Source organism: Diabrotica virgifera, chromosome 10, assembly GCF_917563875.1.
Source record: "Diabrotica virgifera virgifera chromosome 10, PGI_DIABVI_V3a".
In the NCBI taxonomy this organism is placed as follows: Eukaryota; Metazoa; Arthropoda; class Insecta; order Coleoptera; family Chrysomelidae; genus Diabrotica; species Diabrotica virgifera.
The window spans coordinates 25,351,246-25,379,244 of record NC_065452.1 but is presented as its reverse complement, the minus strand read 5'-3'; the positions used below and the strand labels follow the sequence as shown (position 1 = coordinate 25,379,244).

Genomic DNA, 27,999 nt, shown 5'->3' with positions numbered 1-27,999 from the left:
CTTAAATATCCACTCCATTTGCTTATGGAACAATCATTCCACTCTGCTACTCTGCCACTTATTTGGAAAGAAGCACGGGTGAAACCAATCTTTAAGAAAGGAGATAAACTCGACCCCAAAAATTATAGGCCTGTTAGTCTCACTCCAGTTATATCCAAAGTTATGGAATCAATTATTGTGGATAATTTACACATATTTTTGAACCAGCATCAAATAATCCCGAACGAACAACATGGCTTTACCAGTGGAAGATCGGTTGTTACCAACTTGTTATGTTGCCTAAATGACTGGACTGCCGAAGTAGATATGGGACAGGATATTGATATTATCTACTTAGATTTTAGCAAGGCTTTCGATAAAGTTCCAAGGGAAAGGCTTTTGAAAAAATTAAACAGGATTGGAATTCGCGGGCAACTGTTAAACTGGATTTCAGCCTTCTTAAGTGAAAGAAAATTTTCAGTAAGAATACAGTCTTCAAGTAGCCCCCTATATGACGTGATAAGTGGAGTCCCCCAAGGATCTGTTTTAGGGCCACTACTGTTTAATATATTTACATCGGAGCTAAAATACATCATTTCATCAAAGTTTTCGGTTTATGCGGATGACACAAAGCTGTACAACAATCCTAAAATAAACTCTCAGTGTTTGCAAAAAGACTTGGACAGCATTTCTCGATGGTGTACTGACTGGTTGCTACCGCTTAATATAGAAAAATGTGTCGTTCTTCATCTCGGCAAGAATAACCCTCGGTTAAATTATTTTATTAACGGCACCGTTTTAAAAAAGACCGATTGTCACTCTGATCTCGGCGTGTTAATAGACTCACAATTGTCCTGGACTCCTCAAACGTTGCAACAGTGTAATAAAGCCAATCGCATGGTATATCTTATTAGTAAAGTTTTTTCGTCCTGTGACAGTCGAACCTTAGCAAAATTGTATAAAACTTATGTGAGACCTATATTAGAATTTGCTAATTCAGTGTGGTGTCCGGTTCTTCAGCGGGATGTAAATATGCTGGAAAATGTACAGCGACGAGTAACACGGATCCCGTATTCATTGGTGCGTCCCTCATATGAAGATCGTTTAAGGATCATGGATTTAGTTCCATTATCCGCCCGCAGACTTAGAGGCGACTTAATTACAACATTCAATTCATTTCATTACGAAACTTCTTCACTCAGAAATTTCTTTACAATAAATACAGATGAGCGGTTAAGAGGCCATCCCAGAAAGCTAAGAAGAGAACTCTGCAGAACCAACATCAGGTTAAACTTTTTATCAAATAGGGTTGTTTATGCTTGGAATTCATTACCGGCTTATGTCGCTATGGCTCCTAGTACAAATAGTTTTAAGAATAGACTCGATAATAATTGATTGTATTTTTAATTTAATTATATGTAAATCAGCATAAGTGTAAAACAGCTAAGTACCAAAATTTGTTTAGCTTTTAGAGTATAATAGGATTCTAATCCTCTATTCTTATTGAATGTTAATAATAATAAATAATAATAATAATATTCGCAATATTTTTAACTTTTCCATTACAAAAATATAAAGGTTTATTATGTTATACATGGTATTTACAAAGTTATAACCAATTTTATATGAAAATCATAACAAGTTTAACTCACTGTATAAATAAAAATAAGCACAGAAGCAATGGATTATTGATGCCATATTTTTTTATTTATTGTAATATTTTCATAAATGATTGATATTGCTAATTTACTTTATATTGAATACAGGGTGAGTCAAAACGCAAGTACATTATTTTCTCAGTAATTTTAAATGGAAAACCCTGTATTTTATATCAATATCGAAAAGTACCATTACCGTACTTTAATTTTTATATAACATTCCCTATGTCTAAATTTATTAGTTTTCGAGATATTTTCATTTTTCAGAAAAAATTATTAATTACGGGTATAAATCTTTCTAAATTTTAAGTAAGCCATGACTGAATTGTTTAAAACTGACAATTTACGATTACTAATTATCAATCTGGTAATAAATGTAACAATGTAGCAAATAAAAAAAGAAATATAATTTATTAGTAATAAATTTTACAAATAAAACACAACCACAACATACAACATTTTTGAAACAATTAAAACCTACTTTTGTATGTAAGTGTAACAGATAAAGAAAGAAAAATAATTTATTAGTTATAAATTTTACAAACACAAAATACAACATTTTGTGAAAACAATTAAAAATTACTTTTGTATACTCCATCTAATTTACTTACCGTTGCACGTCACCCGCGTCATAGCCCGAGACGTCACATGATACCAACATGAAATATTTCGGCGGTAGGTGTGTTCTTTTTTAGAATCACTTTGCCGAGTACACTGGCGTTACAGCCACTAGGCATATTTTATTATATACGCGTAGAAATAATATTTAAAGATTTCTATTATTGTTAACTTAAAGAAATACACAATAATATGTTTCATTTAATTTGTATAAATGGATTATAAAGCGTTTTTATGAAGCACATTTGTTCGGAATACACTGTAACTATAATCGAACGAAGGTGATATTTTGGCATAAATTGGTAACATTTATTTGACAGTTGCGGTGATGACACTTCATATTTGTTTATATTCTTTACTAAGTATTTGTTTCATTATAGGTTACTGATTTTATTATGTACTTTAACGTAAGATTATAACTTAATTCTTGTTTTCTATTTCTAATGTTTTTATTTATTTACATTGAATATTAATTTGTTTTCCTCTATCCACTTCCGCAAAAATTGTGTGATGTATTTGATTTAAAATGAATTCAAGAATTTTTTGTAATTGGGCAACAATGTCAACTTAGATCTCTAACGTAAATAATGACGTGCAACGGTAAGTAAATTAGACGAACTGTATGTAAATCTAACAATGTAACAAATAAAGAACGAAAAATAATTTATCAGTAAAAATTTTACAAAAAAAAAACATCAACACAAAATACAACATTTTTGAAAAAATTAAAAGTTACTTTTAATAAAAATTTTAAATATTTAATTACATAAGTTGTTCAAAATGACCTCCTAACACATTTATGCATGCCTAAAAATGGTCATTGAATGAGTTACTTACACTACGAAGCATTTGTAAATTAACACTTCAAAATACACTTTGTATTCTATTTTTCTTGTTGTTGAAGTCATTGTATAACCTTCATTCTTAAAGTAACCCCAAAAAATCGGTTCAGTTTATTAAATTCTGGTAGTCTGGGTGGTCATGCTACTGGTCCATGGAAAAATGGAAATATCTAGAAAACAAATAAATTTAGACATAGGGAATGTTGTATACAAATTAGAGTACGGTAATGGTACTTTTCGATAGTGATATAAAATACAGGGTGTTCCATTAAAATTACTGAGAAAATAATGTACTTGCGTTTTGACTCACCCTGTTTTCAATATACAGAAAATTAGCAATATCAATCATTTATGAAAATTTTGACAATAAATAAAAAATATGGCATCAATAAACCATTGCCGTTGTGTTTATTTTTATTTATACAGGGAGTTGAACTTGTTACGGTTTTCATATAAAATTGGTTATAACTTTGTAAATACCCTGTATAACATACCAAAGATAACCAAAACATAAGTTTGCTCTGCCACTATGTTATCGAACACCCTGTAATATTCTAACTAATTTTGTAATGTGAAGCTCAAAGTCAGCTACAATTTTTGTTATTAACTTTTATCGCTATCTATTACTATAACGGATCTACGGAGCTTTACCCCACTAATCAATCACCCTGTATTTGCTAGAATTTATATGTGCTATTTAATAGGGTTATTGCTATGTAATTCTCGCACTCCTGATCTCCTTTTTATAGATAGGTACTACATATAACACCTCTGTTACAATCATCTGGTAGTTTGTTTTGTGTCCACATTTGTTGTATTAGCTTGTTTATTTTTGTGCAATTTTCTTCTTCCGTATTTTATTAATTCCACTGCTATTTCATCTTCTGCTGCTTTTCCATTCCGGAGGTTTTCTGTGGAAATTTCTGTTTCGTCGTTATCTTGTACTATTGGTCTTACTTCTTCATTGTAGTATGTTTCCTCTGTGGTGAATAGCATTTTTGTAAACCAGGACAAGAGAAATCAAAATAGAAAACTACACTTTTGAAAGAGTCCAACAATTTAAATATTTGGGAGTAATAGTGAATGGCCAAAACAAGAGAAGTGAAGCAACAAAACATATTGGAGATATCATAGGCTTATGAAGGACAAGAACTTATCCAGAAATACAAAACTGAAAATATACAGAGTTGCAATCAGACCAGTAGTTACGTACGCATCTGAGACAATGTGCCTCACGGAAAAAGATGAAGAAAAATTGAGAATATTCGAAAGGAAAATCCTCAGACGGATTATGGGCCCGATAAGAATGGACAACGGAGAAATGAGAAGAAGAATGAACCATGAACTAAGAGACATAATGAAGGGAGAAGATATAGTTAGATTTATTAAAGCACAGAGGCTGAGATGGCTGGGACACATAGAGAGAAGAAAAAACGACTTACTGATTAAGAAGATCACCAGATGGAAACCAGAAACTGAAAGACCAAGGGGAAGACCCAGAGAGATGGGAGGACCTGGTCATGAGAGATATCAAAATGCTGGAAGTGAGAAACCGGAGGGAACTATGCACATATCGAAATGAGTGGAAAAAAATTGTAACGAAAGCCAAGTCATACAACAAACTTTTTATATATATATATATATATATATATATATATATATATATATATATATATATAACCCCTATTGGATTCTGCAATCTGCCGGAAGGGCAATAAGCGTTTGCTTTGACAAATGTGAGATTGACATGTAGAGTATAACTCCAGTGAGTGATCTCTTTTAAAGAACTAGCTAAATTTAAATTTAGTGTTTTTTTGACAATGAGAGTACTTATTGGTGTCTATATGTCCTTAAAAGCTAAAACTTATCTGAGTCCTGTAGACAGGTCGGCAGGCAGCAGGCGTCCAAGTCTACGCACTTCGTTGACATCGGGCACGTTTAGGCGGTTGGCCAACACGTTAGGGTGCACTGACACTCTTTACTCTTGACACTTACTTACTTAGTCCTAAGCCTTTCTACCTCTAGGTGTAAGGCTGTATGTTAACCAAATTTGGCAAAAAATGGAATATTATCCTTTTAGATCTCACCCATTCAATTGTAACGAAAGACAAGTCATACAACAAACTTTGACAACATACAAGTAGAATGCGGAGTGATTCACCACAATAAGCGAACCAGAGAGCTCTAAGTAAGAATGGCAAACATTCCACCCGGAATGAAAAGCCCTGATGATAATGATTCTGCTGATCTGTTTATCTTTAAATACGGTTTCTCCTTTTTGTTTTTTTAGTCCTCTTGTTTTAATGCTGGGCGTATTTTTTGTTGGTCTGACTTTTTTGTAAAATGGTTTCGATAACATGGTTTTGCTTACACATGGTATTGGGTTTAATAAATGTTTTTTCTAGGATCTAGAAATACAAGCAGTTCTGCTGGATGAAGTGATACAAAATCCAGAGAAGCCTGAGAATGACCATATCATCAAACTGGAAGTTAAGAGTTTAAGAGATACCAGGCAGCTATTAGAAAAAGTTGGTATCAATGAAGCCTGTCAATTTGTAGAAGAAAATAGTCATCCTAGATTATGGTAATTAATATTTAACAATATACAGTGTGATACACTATATACAATATACAACTTCTGTGACAAAGTCCAATGTATCTGTTATTATAAAATATATGAAAAAAGTTGTTAATAAAAGTTATAGACACCGTTAATGTACACATTTTAAAATTAGTGAGAAATATACAGGATCCTCCATAACACGGTGCCAAATCAAAGTTATGTTTTTTTAAATGGAACACCCTATATTTTATTCAAAATCTGGTTTCTCTACATTTTTCTGATTAAAAAGATATAGCACTTGTCTAGTGTTATACTGAGTGTTTCAAAATTATGAGCACTTTTATTAAAAATCATACTGATTTGATCTCCCTGTATGATTCTAACGGTGTAATATAAACTTTTTTTTACTGCTGATGACTGTTAATATTAAAGTAGTTTTGCAAAAACTTACAATTTTTTTATAACCACACAAACTGTATACAGGGTAAGTCAAAATGTAAATAAAAGATTATCTTCATATTTTTAAATGGAACACCCTGAATTTTATATTACCATCGAAAAGTTCTCATTATACTTGCATATCTTTTACATATTCCCTATACCTAAAGTTATTAGTTTTCGCGATATTTTAGTTTTATTGTTGATAACTACTCATAGATACGTTTATTACAATAATCAATTTCCCTTAATATTAGAAACCTCCAATGAGTTTGTTAATGATAATTAAAATTAGACTGCATTTCATTTTTTCTCCAAGTTTCTGGTAAATTCTATACAATAACGACAATTTTATATTTACTAACAAAATGATATTAATTTTCCGCGAAGAAATGGGACCTATAAATTGCTGCAAGTTCTGGTTTAAGGTGGCTTTGAATTAATTGACACAAGAACTGTCAGATGTAAGATTTTAATTATTTGTACGGTTTTACTGTTGTTGACTGTTCCCGTACATCAAAGTTTGTCCGACTAGACACCGTTAAGCTATTAACAAATTTTCAGCTTGGGGAGCGTTCAAGTATTACGTAACGCGATTTTTGAAGATTTTTGACCCCCCTACGTAACGCACTGTATTGCTGTATTGGGCGTTTAACTATTGCGTAACGCAATTTTTGAAGATTTTTGACCCCCCCCCCCCAACCTGCGTTACGTAATACTTGAACGCTCCCTTGCTATTAATCAACTTTTTTTTTTTTGGTACGAGGGATCCAGGTCTAATAACCCTATGGTTAGTTTTGAATTTTAAAGAAATACCAACGAATATACAGCAATTTTAGTTTTGTTATTCTGTGATTATAATTGTTTGCCATATTGTTATAATTGATACCTAACAATTAATTTTAGTCGTGAAGAAATGACAGACATGATATGGATTTTAGGAGAGTATTTCAAAAACTCATTACTTGCCACAAGAATTTATAAGGAACGGTATCCACAGCGTCGACAACCAAATAAGAGAGCATTTGACAACTTATTAGACAGGTTTACTCGTACTGGTTCTGTTTTATATGAAGCAAAGGAAAAAACAAAAACAATTATTACGGATAAAAATGAATTAAATGTTTTACTGGATGTTACAGAAAATCCTCATACAAGAAATACAACATGCACCCATATCATATACAGTCAGTGGCGGATCCAGGGGGGTGTCACGGGGGTCATGACCCCCCCCATAATTGTAAACCCACGTATCCTAGGGTTGGTAAGACTAAGTGACCTTGCATCAGAGATAGGTAATTAAATCACCCTCAAGACCCATGACCCCCCCCCAAACAAAATTTCTGGATCCGCCACTGTATACAGTTACATCAGGAACTTGTTTAGGATGATTTCGACCGAAGAGTACAATTTTGTCAATGGTCACAAACGCAAATAGTTATACAGAGAGATTTTTTGAGTTTGTTCTTTTTGGAGACGAGGCAACATTCCACAAAAATGGTAGTGCAAACAGACACAATTTTCATTATTGTTCTACAACCATTCCGTACTGTGCTCGCACACATAGTCAAACGAGATGGTCCTTAAATGTTTGGGGTGGAATCATAGGCAATTACGTTATAAGTCCTTTTTTCTTTGAGGAATCGGTAAATGGTGAGGTTTATTTAAAGTTTCTAGTGAATCATTTACCTATTCTACTTGAAAATGTACCATTAAACATCCGCCAACATATGTGATACCTTCACGACGGAGCCCCTGCTCACCACAACGCATTTGTCAACGGTGAACTCGATAAACTATTTCCACCCAGGCCACCAGAATTAAACAAGTTGACTTCTATTTCTGGGGTTATATTAAAGACGTAGTGTATAGGACACCTCGAACAACACTTGACGATATGAACATAAGGATTCAAAACGCCTTTCGAAGTGTCCCACAACAATTGCTTACAAACGTCAGTAGGTCTTTCGAAACTCGTCTCCAGGCTTGTGTAGACGTTACGGTAGATCACTTTGAACACTTTTATAAGGAACATACGAAGTACGTTGAACATTTTTTTATTTAATTTAGTTTTCTTAATAAATTTCAATAAATTAAAGTACATATTGTTATTAATAACTAAGTAATACATGTTGTTATCAACAATAAAACTAAAATATCTCGAAAACTAATAACTTTAGGTTACTGAGGAACTTAGTATACTGATGGAACTTTTCGATGATAATATAAAATACAGAGGGTGTTCCATTTAAAAATATGAAGAAAATTTTTTATTTACAATTTGACTTACCCTGTAGACAATTTGTGTAATTCTAAAAAAACTGTACGTTGTTGAAAAACTACTTTAATCTTTAACTACCCGCGCATCAAGTTATAACATAACTACACGCGTGGCGTACTTTATACGCCACAAGAAAATACACTTAGTTGTTTGTTATAAACCTTATTCGGCATCAGTAAATACTTGGAGTTCCTACTCAGTAAGCCAATTGGGATTTATAACTGGAATCATGGAATAACTGAATTCCATGATAAATAAAATTACTAATAAAAAATTTTTTGAAATGTGATTTTTTACAGAAGAAAAAGTATTGTTTGTAAAGAAAAATATATTTTGTGCCATAATGACTAAAAAACAATTGAAATATGTACTTATATTACGACTTATATTAATATAATCGTGGCGTATATTATCCACCACCGGAAACAACAAATAATAAACTGTAAATTACGATCTTCCCAGAACGCCGATTATAACGAAACTAAAACCAAATTGTAAAGCACATTCCAGTGATAGGTTATAGAGATAAACAAGGTCGAAAATTAAATTTTTAAATATATTTGCAGTAGAATTCTTATATATGGCGTACAAAATACGCCAGCGCGTGTAGTTAAAGGTTAATATTGACAGTCAAAAGCAGTAAAAAATAAGTTTATATTACACCGTTAGAAACATACAGGGCGATGAAATCAGTATGATTTTTCAATAAAAGTGCTCATAACTTTGAAACACTCGGTATAACCCTAGACAAGTGTTATATCTTTTTAATACAAAAAATGTAGAGAAACCAGATTTCGAATAAAATACAGGGTGTTCCATTTAAAAAAAAACATAACTTTGGTTTGGCGCCGTGTTCTAGAGGACCCTGTATATTTCTCACTAATTTTAAAATGGGTACATTAACGGTGTCTATAGCTTTTAACAACTTTTTTTCATATATTGTATAATAACAGATATATTGGACTTTATCACAGAAGTTGATCACCCTGTATGTATATTCATTAGATGACTTAGAAACTAGGTCGTAGATAATTTCCTATTATTTTATAATGCCCTTTTAGGACACTTGTGGCCGAAGCGGCATTGAAAGAAATGAATTTGACAATGGCAGAATCATGTTTTGTGAGGTCTAAAGATTACTCAAAAGTGTTATTTGTGAAAAAGCTTGTTGAAATCGATTACGAACCGATAAAGAGAGCTAGAATAGCAACATACTTTAAGAACTTCGACGAAGCTGAAAAAATATACATGGAAGCTGATAGGAGGTATGTATTGAGTGTATTTCAAAAATTATAACTCAGTGAATATTAAAGATGTCTCCAAATAATGTTAAATTTTTACCATCTCTAAGATAGACTAATGCACATTTTTTATTATTTTTTCTATTTTTTTAGTCTTTACACCTAATCTTTGTGATGTGTGTAGCTGTATTTTTATACCTGATTTTTATAGCTGTTTTCTTGGCAGCTACCGCTCACTGCGGTTAGAGTTCCGGCGAAACACCTCTTCACTACAGAGAACACTTCCACCTCGGCAGAGTTCTGATTCATTCCATCGCATAACTGCCGCTGGTCGTCCGCCTGCTGGCAGCCGCTGGTTGAGTTCCTTTCAATTCAGTTCATTGGTTGGAACTCCTAACTCCTTTCATGATTTTCCTTTCTCTTCTTAAGTACACTCTCATTAGCCATCACTCCTTGGTTCCGTCGGAGAGGTGGCACATAGTAGGGTTGCGCTGGTATCGAAGAGCATACGGTTCTCTTCTGACGAGCTGTTGAATGCCGAGCGGAAGGATATCGTTACACCCTCTTCTCTTTGGAAACCAAAAAAAGTAGCATACATTTTTTTTGTGCCGTGTATGCTACACGGCTTGGACTCATCAACGGTGTGGTCTTTGTCGGTTCTTCGTAAACTGGTCCTGGACGGCTGTCAAGAAGATGCTTCCCTCTGTAGATCTTGGGCGTGGTCCCCTCAAATCCATTGGGACAGTGTGCTAAGGCTTTTCTACAGCAGTTGATTCTTCCTGCTGGCTGAATTTGCAACGGTTTACCCTTAAGGTATATTCTTTAAAAAGTGTTTGTCAGTTTTCTCTTCACAAACTGGTCTGGGATGGCTGTCAAGAAGATGCTTCCCTATGTAGATCTTGGGCGTGGTCCCCTCAAATCTATTGGGACAGTGTGCCAAGGTTTTTCTGCAGCAGATGGTCACATTCTTCCTGCTGGCTGCATCTGCGACGGTTTACCCTTAAGGCATATTCTTTAAAAAGTGTTTGTCGGTTTTCTCTTCGCAAACTGGTCTGGGATGACTGTCAAGAAGATGCTTCCCTCTGTAGATCTTCCCTCTGTCATAATTTCGGAGTTATTGCTACATTTATTTAAAAAATTTATAAAAATCAATTTTTTCGGCCCGGGTAGACATTATTTTAGGTTCATTGGATCGTTGTGAACAAAAAAGGTCTTTTGTAATTTTCCTCTAAAGTTAATCGTTTCCGAGCTATAAACAATTTAAAATTGAAAAAATCGAAAAATGACGATTTTCTAGGTTCAAAAACACAAGTAAAAAATATTATTTTTGAAACTACGAAGTGCCTAAATTCAAGTTTAAGCCTTATTTTATCAGTTACCGATAAGCAATTTGGTCTTGTTTCATTTTAAAATATTATTTATTAGTTGTTAATGCAGCCCGATCGCCCGTTCTCTCATATTATGCGCTTCATTAATAATTAAAAAAACAATATTTTAAAATATAACGTGCCAAAAATTCTTATAGGTGTCTGATAGAAGGTTTGGTCTTGAATTTAAGTACATAGTTTGTAATTTCAAAAATTATTTTTTTTACTTTCTGTTTTTGAACCTTGAATTTCGTCATTTTCCGTTTTTTTTTTCAGTTTAAATTGTTTATAACTCGAAAACGATTAATTTTAGAGAAAAATTACAAAAACCTTTTGTGTTCCCAATGATCTAAAGAACCTAAAATAATGTCTTACCGGGCCGAAAACATTGATTTTTATAAATTGTTTATTTTTTTTTAATAAATGTAGCAATAACTCCGAAATTATGGCATTTAGGTATAGGGAATATCATATGAAAATAATCAATATCCCTTAAGGATTCCAAAACTTAAAAAATATACAGGGTGTTCCATTTGAAATAAGAAAGTTCAGTAAATTTACAGAAAAACGAACGATTTGACAACAATGTAATTACCACTATGATATCCGCCTCATTAAAAGACCCTTAGCCACCACAATGTATAAAAATCGTTCTAGCGGTTTCCGAGAAAATAACGTGTTGCCAGACTTTTTCGCAACCCTGTATGTGATTGAAAATCCCTGTTTTTGCTGTATGTTTCATCCTCGTTTATCCTGACGCTTAGTGGTCTCTTCTGTCTTTCTTTTCATTCTTTTGTTTTCTTTTTGTATAAAAGTTTATTCTTTATTCAAAATAATTGTTTTTATTCCTTTTGTAGCGATTTAGCTCTTAAACTGCGCCAAACATTGGGAGATTGGTTCCGAGTAATACAAATTATAAAGAATGGCGTCTCAGCTCCTGATTCCTTGCTACAAACGGCCTACAACTGTACAGCAGATTATTTTGCTCATTTTAATAATTGGTAAGAAAACATTGTTATAATTTTAGTATGATATCTATAGTTTTAATTTGTAGACCTGGCATGGATATGTATCTAAATAGAATATACAGGGTGTTTGGTAAAGAATGGATTATAGCTTACCTTAGATTCCTGAAGTTAAAATAGGTCGATTTAAGATAACTTACCTTAGTACGAAAGTTGATAATAACCGAAATACAGGGTGTCGAAAGTGTATTTTATTTATTCTTGAATATTTCCTGACCGGCATGGGATCAAAAAATGAAATTTGGTAGGCGGGGTTTTTTGGGACGAGAAATCTAAATTCGCTACCAAAAATGATGTATTACGCAGATGGCGCCACATACGTCTTTCAGCGCTCATTTAATACGTTCAATTTTTTTATTTCCCACTCTACATACTTTTTGAATCAAAACTTTTATTCTCTCAATATTTCTACTTAAAAAAGGTATACTACATTCATCTCACTAAACTCAACCGTTTTCGAGATAAACGCATTTTAGATCTGCGATGCATCATAATTTTTGGATAATATCATTGTAGTTACACCCTAAAAATAAACTTAAAACCATAATAATATCCAAAAATGTATCGCAAATTCCTTCAAATGGAATTTGCGATGCAATAACAAATAATAATATGAGATCTTGCACAATTATTATGGTTTCAAGTTTATTTTTCGGGTCTAACTACAATTATAAGTAAAAAATTATGTTGCATCGAAGATTTAAAATGCGTTTATCTCGAAAATAGTTGAGTTTAGCGAGATGAATGTAGTATACCTTTTTTAAGTAAAAATATTAAGAGAATAAAAGTTTTGATTCAAAAAAGAATGTGTGTGTACTTTGTACGCACGTAAGAAGTTATACTTCTATTATATGATTTCAACTAAATAAATATACTTTCAACAGGTTATTTGTATTTAAAGATTAAACTAATTTTTACTTACTAGTTTCCAAAAAATTTTACTAAAACAATGCTAAAAATAAAAAAAAAAGTTTGATAACACACGGAATTGAACCAGGGACCTCTCGATCTCCGGCCGAACGCGCTACCACCGAGCTAAACCCCCTTTGCATTGACAGCTTACAAGATTTCTCATACATACTGACATAGTAAGGTATAAAAATACTTTAAAATTTAAAGTACATAAATATACTTACATACTATTATTATAAAACCCGATGAAGACAAATCCAAAGACACAAAAATTATAATAAATAATACATTTACTAAAAACACTGATATATTCCTTTAATGACTTATTTGCGCTGATACATACATAATTTGAAAGATTAGCAAGGAACTACATACTGTCTGTCTGCGCATGCGCCAGCTAAGTATAAAATTTTCACCCTCGATCGTAAAAAAGTATAACTTCAAAAATATGTAGAGTAGGGAATAAAAAAGAATTGAACGTATTAAATGAGCGCTTAAAGACGTATGTGGTAATACCCTCTGGGTAATACATCAATTTTTGTGGTGAATTTGGATTTCTCGTCCCAAAAAACCCCCACCTACCAAATTTCGTGTTGTTATCCAATGCCGGTCAGGAAATATTCAAGAATAAATAAAATAAAAATTTAACTTTGACACCCTGTATTTCGGTTATTATCAACTTTCGTACGTAAGTTAGCTTAAATCGACCTATTTTAACCTCAGGAATCTAAGGTTAAGCTATGACCCATTCTTTACCCTGTATATGTCGTTTTGAAACTAGTTTCTTTCTAGATGGCATTTTAGTTTTTTATCAATTATACAGGGTGTTTGGTAAAGAATGGGCCATAGCTTAACCTTAGATTCCTGAGCTTAAAATAGGTCCATTTAAGCTAACTTACCTTAGTACAAAAGTTGATAATAACTGAAATACAGGGTGTCAAAGTTAAACTTTTATTTTATTTATTTTTGAATATTTCCTGACAGACATGGGACAACACGAAATTTGGTAAGTGGTGCTGGTATTGTACAATCTACTAAATTATGTTAAACAAACGTTTCTGGCTCCTAACAGAGGCGTACGACGGGGGAACGTGCATGGTTGACCCTTCCCAAATTCTACGCCATTGGCGGAATTGCTATTTTAGTGCAATTTTTTGATTCTCCAATACTTTCTATGTAAAAAACATACTCTTAATTCGTAACGATCAAGCCATTCGTTTTCGAGATATTTGAAGCTAAAAACGAAGGAGCATAATACATTAATCAAAATAAGTGTGCCTTTTCATTTTTAACTTCAAATATCTCGAAAACTAATGACTTTATCGTTACGAATGAAGAGTATCATATTTGCATAGAAAGTATTGGAGAATCTAAAAATTATGCTAAAATAGCAGTTCCATCAGTGGCGTAGAATTTGGGAAGGGTCAACAATTCACTTTCCCCTATCGTACGCCACTGGTAGTAGCCAGAAACGATTATTTAACATAATTTAGTAGGGTGTACAGTGCCTACACTTTGTGCCAGGTATAACACGGATATGTCAAATTATTTTAAAGTACATATTATTTTTTTTTAATAATCTATTCTTTATTTAAAACTTTAAGAACTATGTGTGCCCGGTACTATAAAACTATTTGACGTATCCTTATGGTACTTGGCAGAAAGTGTAGGTACTGTACACCTTACTAAATTATGTTAAATAATCATTCGTGGTTATTACCAGAGGCGTACGACAGGGGAAAGTGAATGGTTGACCCTTCCCAAATTCTACGCCACTGATGAAACTGCTATTTTAGCATAATTTTTAGATTCTCCAATACTTTATATGCAAATAATATACTCTTCATTCGTAACGATAAAGTCATTAGTTTTCGAGATATTTGAAGTTAAAAATGAAAAGGCACACTTATTTTGATTAATGTATTATGCTCCTTCGTTTTTAGCTTCAAATATCTCGAAAACTAATGACTTTATCGTTACGAATGAAGAGTATGTTTTTTACATAGAAAGTATTGGAGAATTAAAAAATTGTACTAAAATAGCAATTCCGCCAGTGGCGTAGAATTTGGGAAGGGTCAACAATTCACGTTCCCCCGTCGTTCGCCTCTGGTAGTAGGCAGAAACGTTTGTTTAACATAATTTAGTACAATACCAGCACCACTTACCAAATTTCGTGTTGTTGTCCCATGCCTGTCAAGAAATATCCAAAAATAAGTAAAATAAAAGTTTAACTTTGACACCCTGTATTTAGGTTATTATCAACTTTTGTACTAAGGTAAGTTAGCTTAAACCGACCTATTTAACCTCAGGAATCTAAGGTTAAGCTATGGCCCATTCTTTACCAAACACTATGTAAAGCTGAAATGAATAGTATCAGCTTTCCCATAAACTTACTGGTATACAGTAGAATCCCGATTATCCATGTGCGAATTATCCGGGCTGCGGATTATCCGTGCTATGATTTTCTATTACTAAAATTGTATTTTGAGGTTTTATCACAATAGCGTCATCGAAATCACTCGGTGGAAACTCTATACGCCGAGAGGGAGACTCATAATGAAAAATTTATTTTTCTGATATCTTTTAATGTAGGTACATATGTATGTATATACGTACATATGTATTACATATAAGAAATAAATGTTCGGATTATCCGTGCTTTTCAATTATCCGTGCCACGTCCGGTCCCGAGGAGCACGGATAATCGGAGTTCTACTGTATTACTAAAAATTCAATAAGAAAAGAAAATATATATGTACTAAACACTCTTAATTACGGATATACATGACAGTAATTACTTACCTTCCTATATTCGATTAGGATCAATTAAGTCAGGATGCTTTAATTAAATGCATGTTTTGTTCTTTTCTTATTCTTATATTTTAGTATTTATTTAGGTATATCTTTGTTTGTTTGTTGTATGTATAGCTTTGTTATGATACCCTGGAGTGTTTATATTAAAAATAGACCATTAAAACGACTTCTTCTTCTAGGTTCAATGACCGTTATCGATCGTTGGATATCATGTTGGCTACCATATTCGCTATCGTGACTTTATTGACAGCCGTTCTGAATAATGATGTCGATTATCCGTACCATTGTCTTAGATTTTTCGGCCATGATTTTCTTATATCAAGACCACGTTTACATTGGACCTCTCTCTGAATGATCAGATGTAAAAGTTTATATTTTTCACAGTGCCTCATAATGTGTCTGAAGTATTCCAGCTTGCGTCTCCATTATATTGACCAATTGTGTTCTTTGGTTCAGCCGTTTAAGGACCACGTTTATAACTCTGTTAATCCAGATTGGTAGTCATCTATATACCCACATCTCAAAGGCTTTCAAGCGTTTAAGAATAGCACTCACTTAGAGTCCACGCTTCTACTCAATAGTAACTGTTTGCTTATTCGTCCTTTTAACCTTTTTCAATCTCAGTCTTATTGTTCTTACTAAAATATTGTGATATATTGGTACATTTGGGTATTTTTTGACTGATGATATTGAATTTTTGTATGTTCGATTTATACATACAGGGTGTTAATAAATAAGTATGACAAACTTTTAGAGGTAATTCTACATGGAAAAATAATAACAGTTTGCTTGATAAACGTATGCCCGCAAATGCTTCGTTTCCGAGATACGGGGTGTTGAAATTTTTATTTCAAACTGCCAATTTATTTATTGTTCTAAGATTGGTTGAGCTATGATAATGAAATTCGGTGAGTTTTAAGAGGTAGTTATTGCGCATTTTTTGACATACAACTACGAATTTTGTATTCATCATTGGCGCACATACGGATAATCGTCAGAATTTTTTTAAAGAAAAAAATAGTACGCCACTGAGGTATGTCAAATTAAAAATCATTTTTAAATTCCAAGTTTAATCTATAATAAAAACCTTCCTTGTCTTTTTTTCCTATGATGCACCGTTTTTATGCAAAGAAAGAAAACATCTTGGCGCGTATTTTTCATTTCTTAATACAGGAAAACCTTTTTCCTCTTGGATTTCTTCATATATTGTCAAGAACTATCCAATACAATAATACCTAACTAGAACAATAACAGAAAATATCACTAATAAGATTTTAACTATACTAAATTTACAATCAATATGCAGTAGAAATAAACAAACCAAGACACGTTAAATGCTACTAGGAGCACTCCCGAATCATAATTTACAATGTATAAACTTTGGAAATCATGATTTGGGATTTACAATGTATATCTGTTATAGTAAAAATTACAAAAAAAGTTACTGACAAAAATTGTAGGCAGCTTTAAACTCCACATTTTAAAATTAGCTACAATCTTACAGGGTGTTCCATAAGATGGTGACAGACCAAACTTATGTTTTTTTAAACGGAACACCCTGTATTTTATTTTAAATTTGAAATCTGCTTCACTTCCACATCACAACAATGTAAAGTTTTATTATGTTATACCTGGTATTTAAAAAGTTATAACCAATATTACCTGAAAATCGTATCAAGTTTAACTCCCTGTATAATTAAAAAAGAGCATAGGAACATTGATCTATTGCAACCATAGTTTTTTAATAAATATTAAAAATTATAAAACATATTCGTTTTCATAATATTCGTTAAATCAAATACAGGGTAAGTCAAAATGCAAGTACATTATTTTCTTGGTAATTTTAAATATAACACCCTGTATTTTATATCACTATCGAAAAGTACTAATATCGTACTTCAAATTTTATGAAGTACTCCCTATACCTAAAGTTATCAGTTTTCTAGATATTTTTATTTTTCCATCAAAGTATTAATTTGGTAGATATTTTAACGTTAACCCATAATTATTGTGAGTTGGCCATGATTGATTTGTCAGAAACTGACAGTTTGACATTATTGTTTATTAATTCAGTATTGCGGTACACCGTAAATTAGCAACAATCATTATTTAGTAATTCAGTAATTAATTCAATTTAAATTAGCAATAATGAATTTTACTACTGATGAAATGGTAGATATGATCTGGATTTTGGGGGAATGCAATAAAAATTCATTACTATCAGCTAGAATTGATCAAGAACGGTTTCCAGATAGGCGGAAACCTAGACAAGATACATTTGAAAAATTGAAAGATCGATTTAACCGCACTGGTTCAGTGGATTATGAAAAACGTGAACGAACAAAAACTAGTGTGACAGAGGAAAACGAAATGAGTGTGTTGATGGCAGTTACAGAAAACCCACACACAAGTATAAGGAGTATTTCCAATGAACAAGAACTTAGTTACTACTCTGTTCAAAACATTATATCTAAAAACAAGATGCACCCTTATCATATTCAAAAGCACCAACAATTAAATAATGATGATTTTCAGAAACGAATAGTATTTTGTGAATGGGCTTTAGAAAAAATTAATGAGCAGAGAGATTTTTTTGATTGTGTCCTATTTGGTGATGGAAGCTACATTCCATCGAAACGGTTCTGTTAATAGGCATAACTTTCACTACTATTCAACAAGTAATCCATACCACATAGTAACACATAGTCAAACAAGATGGTCTCTAAATGTGTGGGGAGGTATCGTCGGTAACCATGTAGTAGGACCATATTTTTTTGAAGATAATTTAAATGGTGAGATTTATTTAGATTTTATCGTAAATCAGTTACCGATATTATTAGAAGAGGTTCCACTTAATATACGTGAACAAATGTGGTTTCTACATGACGGTGCTCCTGCGCACCACAACGAATTAGTACGTGGTGAACTTAATGATCAGTTTGGTGAAAGATGGATCGGAAGGGATGGACCAAGAAGGTGGCCCCCAAGGTCACCAGAGTTCAATAAAATGGACTCATTTTTTTGGGGTTACGTTAAGAACGAAGTATATAAAATACCTGCAACAACAAGAGATGATATGAAAAATAGAATCCGAATTGTATTTCAAAATATTTCTTTACAAATGCTTAGTAATGTAAGCAACTCTTCAATGACCGCTTTCAAGTATGCATAGATGTTTTGGGAGGTCATTTTGAACACCTTACTTAAGTAAGATAAGTTAAAATTACTGTTGTTTTTTATTTTTTTGTGTTGTTATTTTTTTTTTTTTGCGTCGGTTATTTTTTATAAATTTTATTTAAAATAAATTGTTTTCTTTTCTGTGTCGTTATTTCGTTACTGAATTAATAAACAATAATGTCAAACTGTCAGTTTCTGACAAATCAATCATGGCCAACTCACAATAATTATTGGTAAACGTTAAAATATCTACCAAATTAATACTTTGATGGAAAAATAGAAATATCTAGAAAACTGATAACTTTAGGTATAGGGAGTACTTCATAAAATTTGAAGTACGATATTAGTACTTTTCGATAGTGATATAAAGTACAGGGTGTTATATTTAAAATTACCAAGAAAATAATGTACTTGCATTTTGACTTACCCTGTATTTGATTTAACGAATACTATGAAAACGAATATTTTTTATAATTTTTAACATTAAAAACTATGGTTGCAATAGATCAATGTTCCTATGCTCCTTTTTAATTATACAGGGAGTTAAACTTGATACGATTTTCAGGTAATATTGGCTATAACTTTTTAAATACCCGGTATAAAATAATAAAACTTTACATTGTTGTGATGTGGAAGTGAAGCAGATTTCAAATTTAAAATAAAATTCAGGGTGTTCCATTTAAAAAAACATAAGTTTGGTCTGCCACAATCTTATGGAACACCCTGTAAGATTGTAACTAATTTTAAAATGTGGAGTTTAAAGCTGCCTACAATTTTTGTCAGTAACTTTTTTTGTAATTTTTACTATAACAGATCTACTGAGCTTCCTCACACTAATCAATCACCCTGTATATGCATTGTAAATTATGATTCGGGAGTGCTCCTAGTAGCATTTAACGTGTCTTAGTTTGTTTATTTCTACTGCATCTTGAGAAAATATACTAACACCATTGAGATATTTAAAATTAAAAATCATTTTTGAATTCCTCGTTCAATTTACGACAAAAAATCTTTCTTGACTTTTTTTCATATGAGGCGCAGTTTTTATGCAAAAAAATAAAACATCTTAACGTTTACAAAGTATTTCAAGTAAGTTTCTATGCGTATGGAAACTACCTCAAATACTTTGTAAGCGTTAAAATGTTTTATTTTTTGTATAAAAACGGCGCCTCATGAAAAAAAGGAAGATATATTTTTTGTCACAAATTATACGAGGAATTCAAAAATTATTTTTAGTTTGACATATCTCAGTGGCGTACTACTTTTTTCTTAAAAAAAATTCAGACCATTGCCCGTACGCGCGCAAATGATGAATATAAAATTCTTGTGTCACCAGTGAAGGGGGTCATTTTGAACATTTGTTGTAGCTTTGCACCTAGTTAAACTCTTATTACTAATATTTTCTGTTATTGTTCTAGTTTAGTATTATTATTTTGGATAGTTCTTGATAATGTATTAAGAAATGAAAAAAAAACGCGCCAAGATGTTTTATTTTTTTGCATAAAAACGGTGCATCATATGAAAATAAGAGAAGATAGGTTTTTTATCTAAAATTAAAATTGGAATTTAGAAATGATTTTGAATTTGAAATATATCAGTGGCGTACTATTTTTTTCTTTTAAAAAATTGAGACCATTACCCGTAGGCACGCCAATGATGAATACAAAATTTTCAATTGTATGCCAAAAAATGCGCAATAACTACCTCTTAAAACCCACCAAATTTCATTTTCATTGCTCAACCGGTCTTAGAACAATACATAAATTTGGCAGTTTGAATTAAAAATTTCAACACCCCGTATCTCGGAAACGAAGCATTTGCGGACATACATTTATAGAGCAAACTGTCATTATTTTTTCGTGTAAAATTACCCCTTAAAGTTTGTCATACTTATTTACTAACACCATGTATGAAGTCTATTTGGTTACGAACCACTCGATCAGGTGTAATCTGCGATTAAAACGACTGACTGAATGAATGAATTCTAGGGCTTCAGCCATTGAATATTATGAACTGGCCAACAATACTGCGAAGACAATTGAATGTTATTACCATCTGGAAGACTGGAACAGCTTAGAACACTTAGTAGATACCTTACCAAAAGGTCACCGTCTGTTAGGAAAATTAGGTGATCTGTTCTCTTCTAAGGCAGTTCATACTGTGGCTGTAAAAGCTTATCTTAAAGTAGGAAAAGTAAAGCGAGCCATTAATATGTGTATGAGGCACCACCGATGGGATGCTGCTATGGATTTAGCTAGAACTTACAAGTTTACTTCACAAATTTCTGAATTGTTAGTTAAACACACCACTGGCTTCATGGAGGAGGGACAGGTACTAAAAGCAATTGAGATTAACTTCCAGGCTAAGTATTACCTTTTGGCAGCAGAACATGCATTTCAGGTAAGAACTTTTTTTTAAATAATTTTGGTTCTCTTAAAGCTAGACGCACCTCTAGTCGGAGAGATAGAAGCGGATTTTGCTCGTGATAAGTAATATGGACAAATTATATGGGTATATGTTGAATCAGTTGTGTACATGACTTTTCCCTACGGGCGGAAACCAGAGTGGGGGACGAGAGTAGTTATAAGGGGTCAAAGTCACGGTTTTTATTTTTTTTGCGACGCTCATGATATAGTGCGCCAAAATTTGGGAATAAGTAGGTCATGACGTAAATAAGCAAAATCTACAGGGGCGGAAAGCTGCGTGGCGGACAAAGGGGGTGGCAAGCAGGGGTGAACATAAAAATTATAAGGGGTTTTTTGTGACGTTCGTGATCGAGATAGTGCACCAAAATTTGGGAATAAGTAGGTCATGATATAATTAAGCAAAATCTACAGGGGCGGAACGCTGCGTGGGGCACAAAGGGGTGGTGGGCAAGGGTGAATATAAAAAATAAGGGGTTTTTGACGTTCGTCCTTATAATTTTTATATTCACTCCTGCCCACGATCCCTTTTCCCCCCCGCAGCGTTCCGCCCCTGGAGATTTTGCTTAGTTACGTCATGATCTAATTATTCCCAAATTTTTGTGCACTATCTCAATCACGAACGTCACAAAAAACCGTTATAATTGTTATATTCACCCCTGCCCACTACCCCTTTGTCACCAACGCAGCGTTTCGTCCCTGGAGATTTTGCTCAATTACATCATGATCTACTTATTTCTAAATTTGGTGCAGTATCTCGATCACGAGGGTCACAAAAAAAAATAAAAACCGCAATTTTGACCCCTTATAACTACCCTCGTCCTCCACTCTGGTTTCCGACCCTGGAGATTTTGCTTAGTTACGTCATGATCTAATTATTCCCAAATTTTTGTGCACTATATCGATCAAGAATGTCACAAAGAACACCTTATAATTTTTATTTTCATCCCTGCTCGCCACCCCTCTGTCCCCCACGCAACTTTCCGCCTCTGGAGATTTTGCTTAGTTACGTCATCTTCTTATTCCCAAATTTTGGTGCACTATCCCGATCAGGAGCGTCACAAAAAAAATACTAAAAATCGCGACTTTGGCCCCTTATGATTACCCTCGCCCCCCACTCTGGTTTCCGCCCGTAGGGGAAAGTCATGTACACAACTCATTCAACATATCCCCATATAGTTTGTCCATATTACTTATCACGAGCAAAATCCGCTCCCAGCTCTTGGACTACACCCTCGACACCTAACGGTAGAAGAGGAGCAATTATGTATGTGTAATCTTTTATTTTTTTGTATGTACTATGTGCTTTTGTAAGTTGAACTAATACTTAAAAAATATAGCAATTAATACTCAAGTTAATACAATGGTATTGTTTCTGCAGCTTGCCAAGAAGGAAGCCGAAAAGCCAGATAAAAATTTGTTAACAGTTAAAAAGCATTATGTATACGCAGCTAAGTTGGTTGAATTACATAAAAGTACGGAAACAGGTAATAAAATCAATTAATTCCATTATTTTCCTCAGTGATTACAGAATAGTATATATCTTAATGCATTTATTGAACCACCAGTTGCCTATTATAGTTCTCTTTGAATATTTCTTTTACTATCTGTAGCTTGTTAAAACTTGTTTGGTTTTAGTAGTGGTGGTTTTCACAGTTTGTTGACTGGGACACTATCGTAGGCCTTTCGGAGATCCACAAATACAATGTGAAATTCATCGTCATTACAATTTTTTCGACATTTTGCTTTAGTTAGCTGATTCCAAAAAGTATTTATTATTTCTACTCTTACTTAATTTTGTTTAGTTTTTGATCTTTCCAAAAAAGTGGCAACCTTGGAATTTTTACAGACACGATACTTTTAGAATAATCGTCTTTTTTAGAATAGACTAAAATTTGATCTTTTAATTGTGTAAACGCCTTATGTAATGTTTAAGACAAAGCACAATCCGAATATTTTTATTGCATCTACACTTGAGAGCAAAATAATCGACTCACTTGCTGAATTGTACACGTTAGAAGTCTCGAATTTTCTAAACTTGTTGTCCGATTTGAGTGATTTTTTTAGTATGTTATAGCCTTATTATTTAAGAAAATCGATGTAATATTATTGTTGCTAGACAGGTAAAGGTCATTTTATACCAGGTGTAACAATCATCATCATCATCATAGTCATTAACATCTTAGTAGATGTGTTGTGGTTCATAATTGGGCTTCAGCAGCTCGGACAGTTTGATTGATAATATTTCTCCACTGGTCGCGGTCATCAGTTACATGTATTGCCTCAGTATACTGTTTGTTGAGAAGCTTTTTAGTAATGTCCGCCCATCGCTGTGGAGATCTTCCGCGTTGGCGTTGAGTCTGAGGCCTTCCTTGGACCACCAACCGCTCCATTTTGTGATCACTTCGATGGATATGACCAAAGAACTTTAAAATTCTAGAGTAAACGGTACTGGAGAGACGCTGATCCGGTTTAATTTCATCCAGAACCGAGATATTTGTACGGCGAGCCGTCCATGGAATTCGAAGCAGGCGTCTCCATGTCCACATTTCAAAGGCGTCTATACGTCGTCTATATGATTCTTTGACTGTCCATGTCTCGCATGCATAGTAAAATATGGAAAAGACCAGAGTTGAAACGAGTCTCTTTTTGTTTGTCATAGTAATGTGACGATCACGCCAGACCCCGTTTAGTTCACTCATTGCTGCTCTTGCTAGTTGAATGCGTCTTCTAATTTCGGGTTCACAACTGCCTGTGTTGTTAACTAGAGCTCCAAGATATATCATAGATGAGACTACCTCGCATCCCGCAATAGTTTGGGTTTCAGGAAACTGTTGTTGGCGATCAATAACCATGATTTTGGTTTTGTTGTAGTTAACCATGAGTCCAAATTTAGCACTTTCTACCTCGAGTTTTTTTAATAATTCAGTAATTTCTTCTGGAGTAGAGGCTAGAAATGTAGTGTCGTCTGCGAAACGCAAGTTATATATCTTAACACCACCTAGGTTTCCTCCTCCCTCCCAACCATCCAAGACTCTGCGCATTATGAACTCCGAATATATGTTAAATAATAAGGGAGATAAAACGCATCCTTGGCGTACTCCCTTCTCCAAAGTGCATTTGTCAGACAGGTATCCGTCCATTCGAATATATGCCAGGTTATCTTGGTACAGTTTGCTAATAAGGTGAGTCAAGTGTTTAGGTACACCCACTGTCGTCAATATGTTCCATAGTTTGTTTCATCTAACATTATCAAAGGCCTTTGTATAATCGACGAAACATATAAATATCGGGATCTGGTATTCTCTGGCTTTTTCTATGATGTTTCTTACATTAAGGATTTGTTCTCTAGTACGTCTGCCCTTTACAAATCCAGCCTGCTCAGGTGCTATTTGCCAACTTATGAAGTTTTCTAGACGCCGTTGCAGTATGTAGAGGATCACCTTACTGGCGTGTGATATTAGAGCTAATAGCCTGTAGTTGTTACAATTATTTGTTGAACCTTTCTTATGAAGAGGTATGATTATGGTCTTTCTCCAATCCTCAGGCCAGACGCCTGTGTGCCATATTTCATTACACAATCGATGTAATATTTTCACTCCACATTCCGGAAGATGCTTCAAGACGTCTGCAGTAATGAGATCATATCCTGCTGCTTTGTTTAATTTAAGTCTTTTTAAAGCGAATTCCACCTCGGAAAAAATTATGTCAGGTTCAGATTCAAAACTAGTGTGGTGTGTCTCTGTTGAAGGAGAATGGAAAGTGGAGGTCTGGCAGTCAGGTACAAACGGGGTGTCCGCTGGCATCTGGTCCGTATTGGCGTATAAAGACTTACAATACGCCCTCCAAACATCAATAACCTTGTCCAAATCCGTCTGTACATTACCTTCATTATCTTTGATAGACCAAGATTTCTGCTTGAATTTACGTGTGAGTAGTCTGACTTTATCAAAGAGTTCTTTGGTGTTATTTGTGTCGGCATGTAGTTGAATTTCTCTGCAGATTTTCTCTATATGTTTGTTTTTGTCTCGTCTACAAGCAGCCTGAATAGCTCTAGATAGCTGTCGGTACTGGGAATTCCTGAGAGGGTTCTCGATTCCAGCAATTTTAAGTTTTCTACGTTCTTCAACGAGGTCAAAAGTATCTGCAGACATCCACACTTTTTTGGTCCGGTTGAGACGGCATTAGACTGTGCCTCGCAGTCAGTCAAGGTCTGTATCAGGGTATTTTTAAAAGATAACCAAATCTTTTCGGAATCATGAGTGACGATAGTTGGTAAAATATTTTCGAATCTTTCATTACATTGGCTTTTAAATTGTTGTGTATCTTTTATTTTTGATATCCTCTTGTTTCGGATCCTAGCACTTGCCTTGAATTTTTGCTTTAGCGTTGCAAAAAGAAGTTGGTGGTCAGAGCCGCAGTCAGCGCTAGGTCGTGTTTTACATTGGCTAATATGTAGATGCTTTCCAGCGATGTTTAATCATTACGTAATCGATTTGATTTCGGTGTCGTCCGTTAGGTGAGATCCAAGTGTACAATCTTCTGGGGTGGTGCTTATACATAGAGTTCATTATTGTCAAGTCATTGTCAACGCAGAACTGGATAAGGCGGTCTCCCCTTGAATTACGTTCACCTATTCCATATCTACCCACAATATTTCGTATATGTTCGTCAGCCATAGTAACTCCGATTTTTGAGTTTAAATCACCCATGATGATAGCGATTTCTTTATTTGGGATATTTTGCAGATATGATTCCAGTTCGTTGAAAAAAGATTCAGTTGTATCATCATCAGCAGTTGAGGTAGGCGCATAGACCTGAATCAAATGGACAATAGAGGGGATCCATTTAGTTTTAAGGAAATTATACGACCACTGATAGCTTGATATCCCAGTATATAAGGAGAAAGAGATTTTGAAACCCAAAAGCCAACACCATTGATACTTTTGTTAGTGTTGCCGGAAAAGCACATGAAATGTCCCAAATTAGTTATGTAGTGCCCCTCGTTACGGAAGTGAAGTTCATATAGCCCGGCCACAGAGATATTGGTTCGTTCCAGTTCCTTCTCCAGAATAGCTTGTTTGCCCGGTTGTAAAAGACCACGGACATTCAATGTAGCTATGTTGTATGGTTTGCGGTTATTAAGTTTTTGTTTTTCACCAGTAGCACATTTCGCATGTAAAGCCTGATGAGTCACGTCTACATGCCCGGTAACTGATTTCACACATTCCTCCCCGGACGAGAAGATGCGCCGGGTGCCATCCGGATCGCGAATCTCATCATCCGAGGCCTCGCAGCTATTGCTCATATCATGAACTTTCGTGGGTGAAATAAAGGGGTGGTTTCCCGTTGCCTTCCCCTTTGGTTGGGAGTGCTAATAAGGAAATTTGTTTAAACAGGGTTAGTAGGAAAGGACAATGGTATCTACTGTTTGGACTTAGTAGATATACCAAGGCTCGCGTGGGCAGGGTCGCATACCTGAAGTAGGACTATCACCTATTGGGTTTATAGACGAGTCTCTACCCGCTACCCTGAGGAAATTAGGAGTGTGTGAATGGGGAGAGGCGCAAGTTACGCAGTTTGTGTGTAGGGTGCGCGACATGTATATGCCACACACCCCCCGCGCAAAAAGGACCTCTTCCACTCAAACACGGTCAAGAGGACTCATCCGACACTCGGGGTGTGGCTGAGATAGGTTCTTGGTAAATAAATGGGTATGGGACGAGATGGAATGTTGGGTAAGGACAGCGGTCAGCTGCTCCTGCGTTCGCCTCTTACGACCAGTAGGAGATACTGTGGGTGTATTCTTTTTAGCAATCATACGGTGTTTTTTTCTTAAAGTTCGGAACACCCTGTGTAATAAATATTGTAGCATATATAAAATATTTAAATTAAAACTTAATTGTAGCCTTAGGCTTTCTTAACATCTTGTTTTTTTATTTATTCGGTTATGTTCGATAATAAAAGAGATACGTACTTTTATATTACAAATAAGGTATGCTATTTGGTCTTGATCAATATCATTCCAAATCTCGAGAGCTACTGTTTCTACCTCTTGTAAGGTTCTAGGAGGTGGCAAACGCTGTCGTAGTCTTTTGCCAATTATGTCCCACAAATTTTCGATCAGGTTAAGATCTGGACTATGCGATGGCCAATGCAAAGTCCGAAGATTTACCTGTTGTAAATATTCGGTTACAGTTCGTGAACGTGGTCTTGCATTAGCAAAAAATTGTTATCAATATAAGGAGCCGATAGCATGGTAGCTAAGTCCTCCGCTATGTAAGATTACTACTTGAACACACTCATCGCGGGTCAAATTCCTTGTAGCGCGTTCCATTTCCACCAAATAACAAAAAAAAACTCCGGACTTAATTGAAACTTTAAATAATAAATCCACTAATGTTCACAACAAACCAAACCTTTCTTGACTGTTAACCATTTGACATCCATTAAATTGTTAATTTCTCATAGCCTACTTTAGGCTTAAACTAAGCAGAAAATGAGGATTTATTGATGAAAAACATCGCTAGTTGTTAACGTACCTAACTTTTTTATTATCCAACATAAGCAACTGAATCAAAAAAGAAAATGTTAATAAAGCCTAAGGCTACAATTGAATTTTAATTTAAATATTTTTTATATGCTACAATATTCCACAGAG

The 27,999-nt window shown here is 34.1% G+C and overlaps 1 protein-coding gene across 1 annotated transcript in view; it reads left to right on the top strand.

Annotated features, from left to right (window-relative positions):
- Positions 1-27,999, top strand: part of LOC114339796 (WD repeat-containing protein 35) — a 72,969-nt gene that overhangs the window by 26,391 nt on the left and 18,579 nt on the right. The window contains exons 12-16 of the mRNA XM_028290480.2: positions 5,503-5,681; positions 9,441-9,644; positions 11,845-11,988; positions 20,904-21,315; positions 22,720-22,825. Coding sequence (XP_028146281.1) covers positions 5,503-5,681; positions 9,441-9,644; positions 11,845-11,988; positions 20,904-21,315; positions 22,720-22,825 — 1,045 coding nt within the window. The remainder of the gene's footprint in view (positions 1-5,502; positions 5,682-9,440; positions 9,645-11,844; positions 11,989-20,903; positions 21,316-22,719; positions 22,826-27,999) is intronic.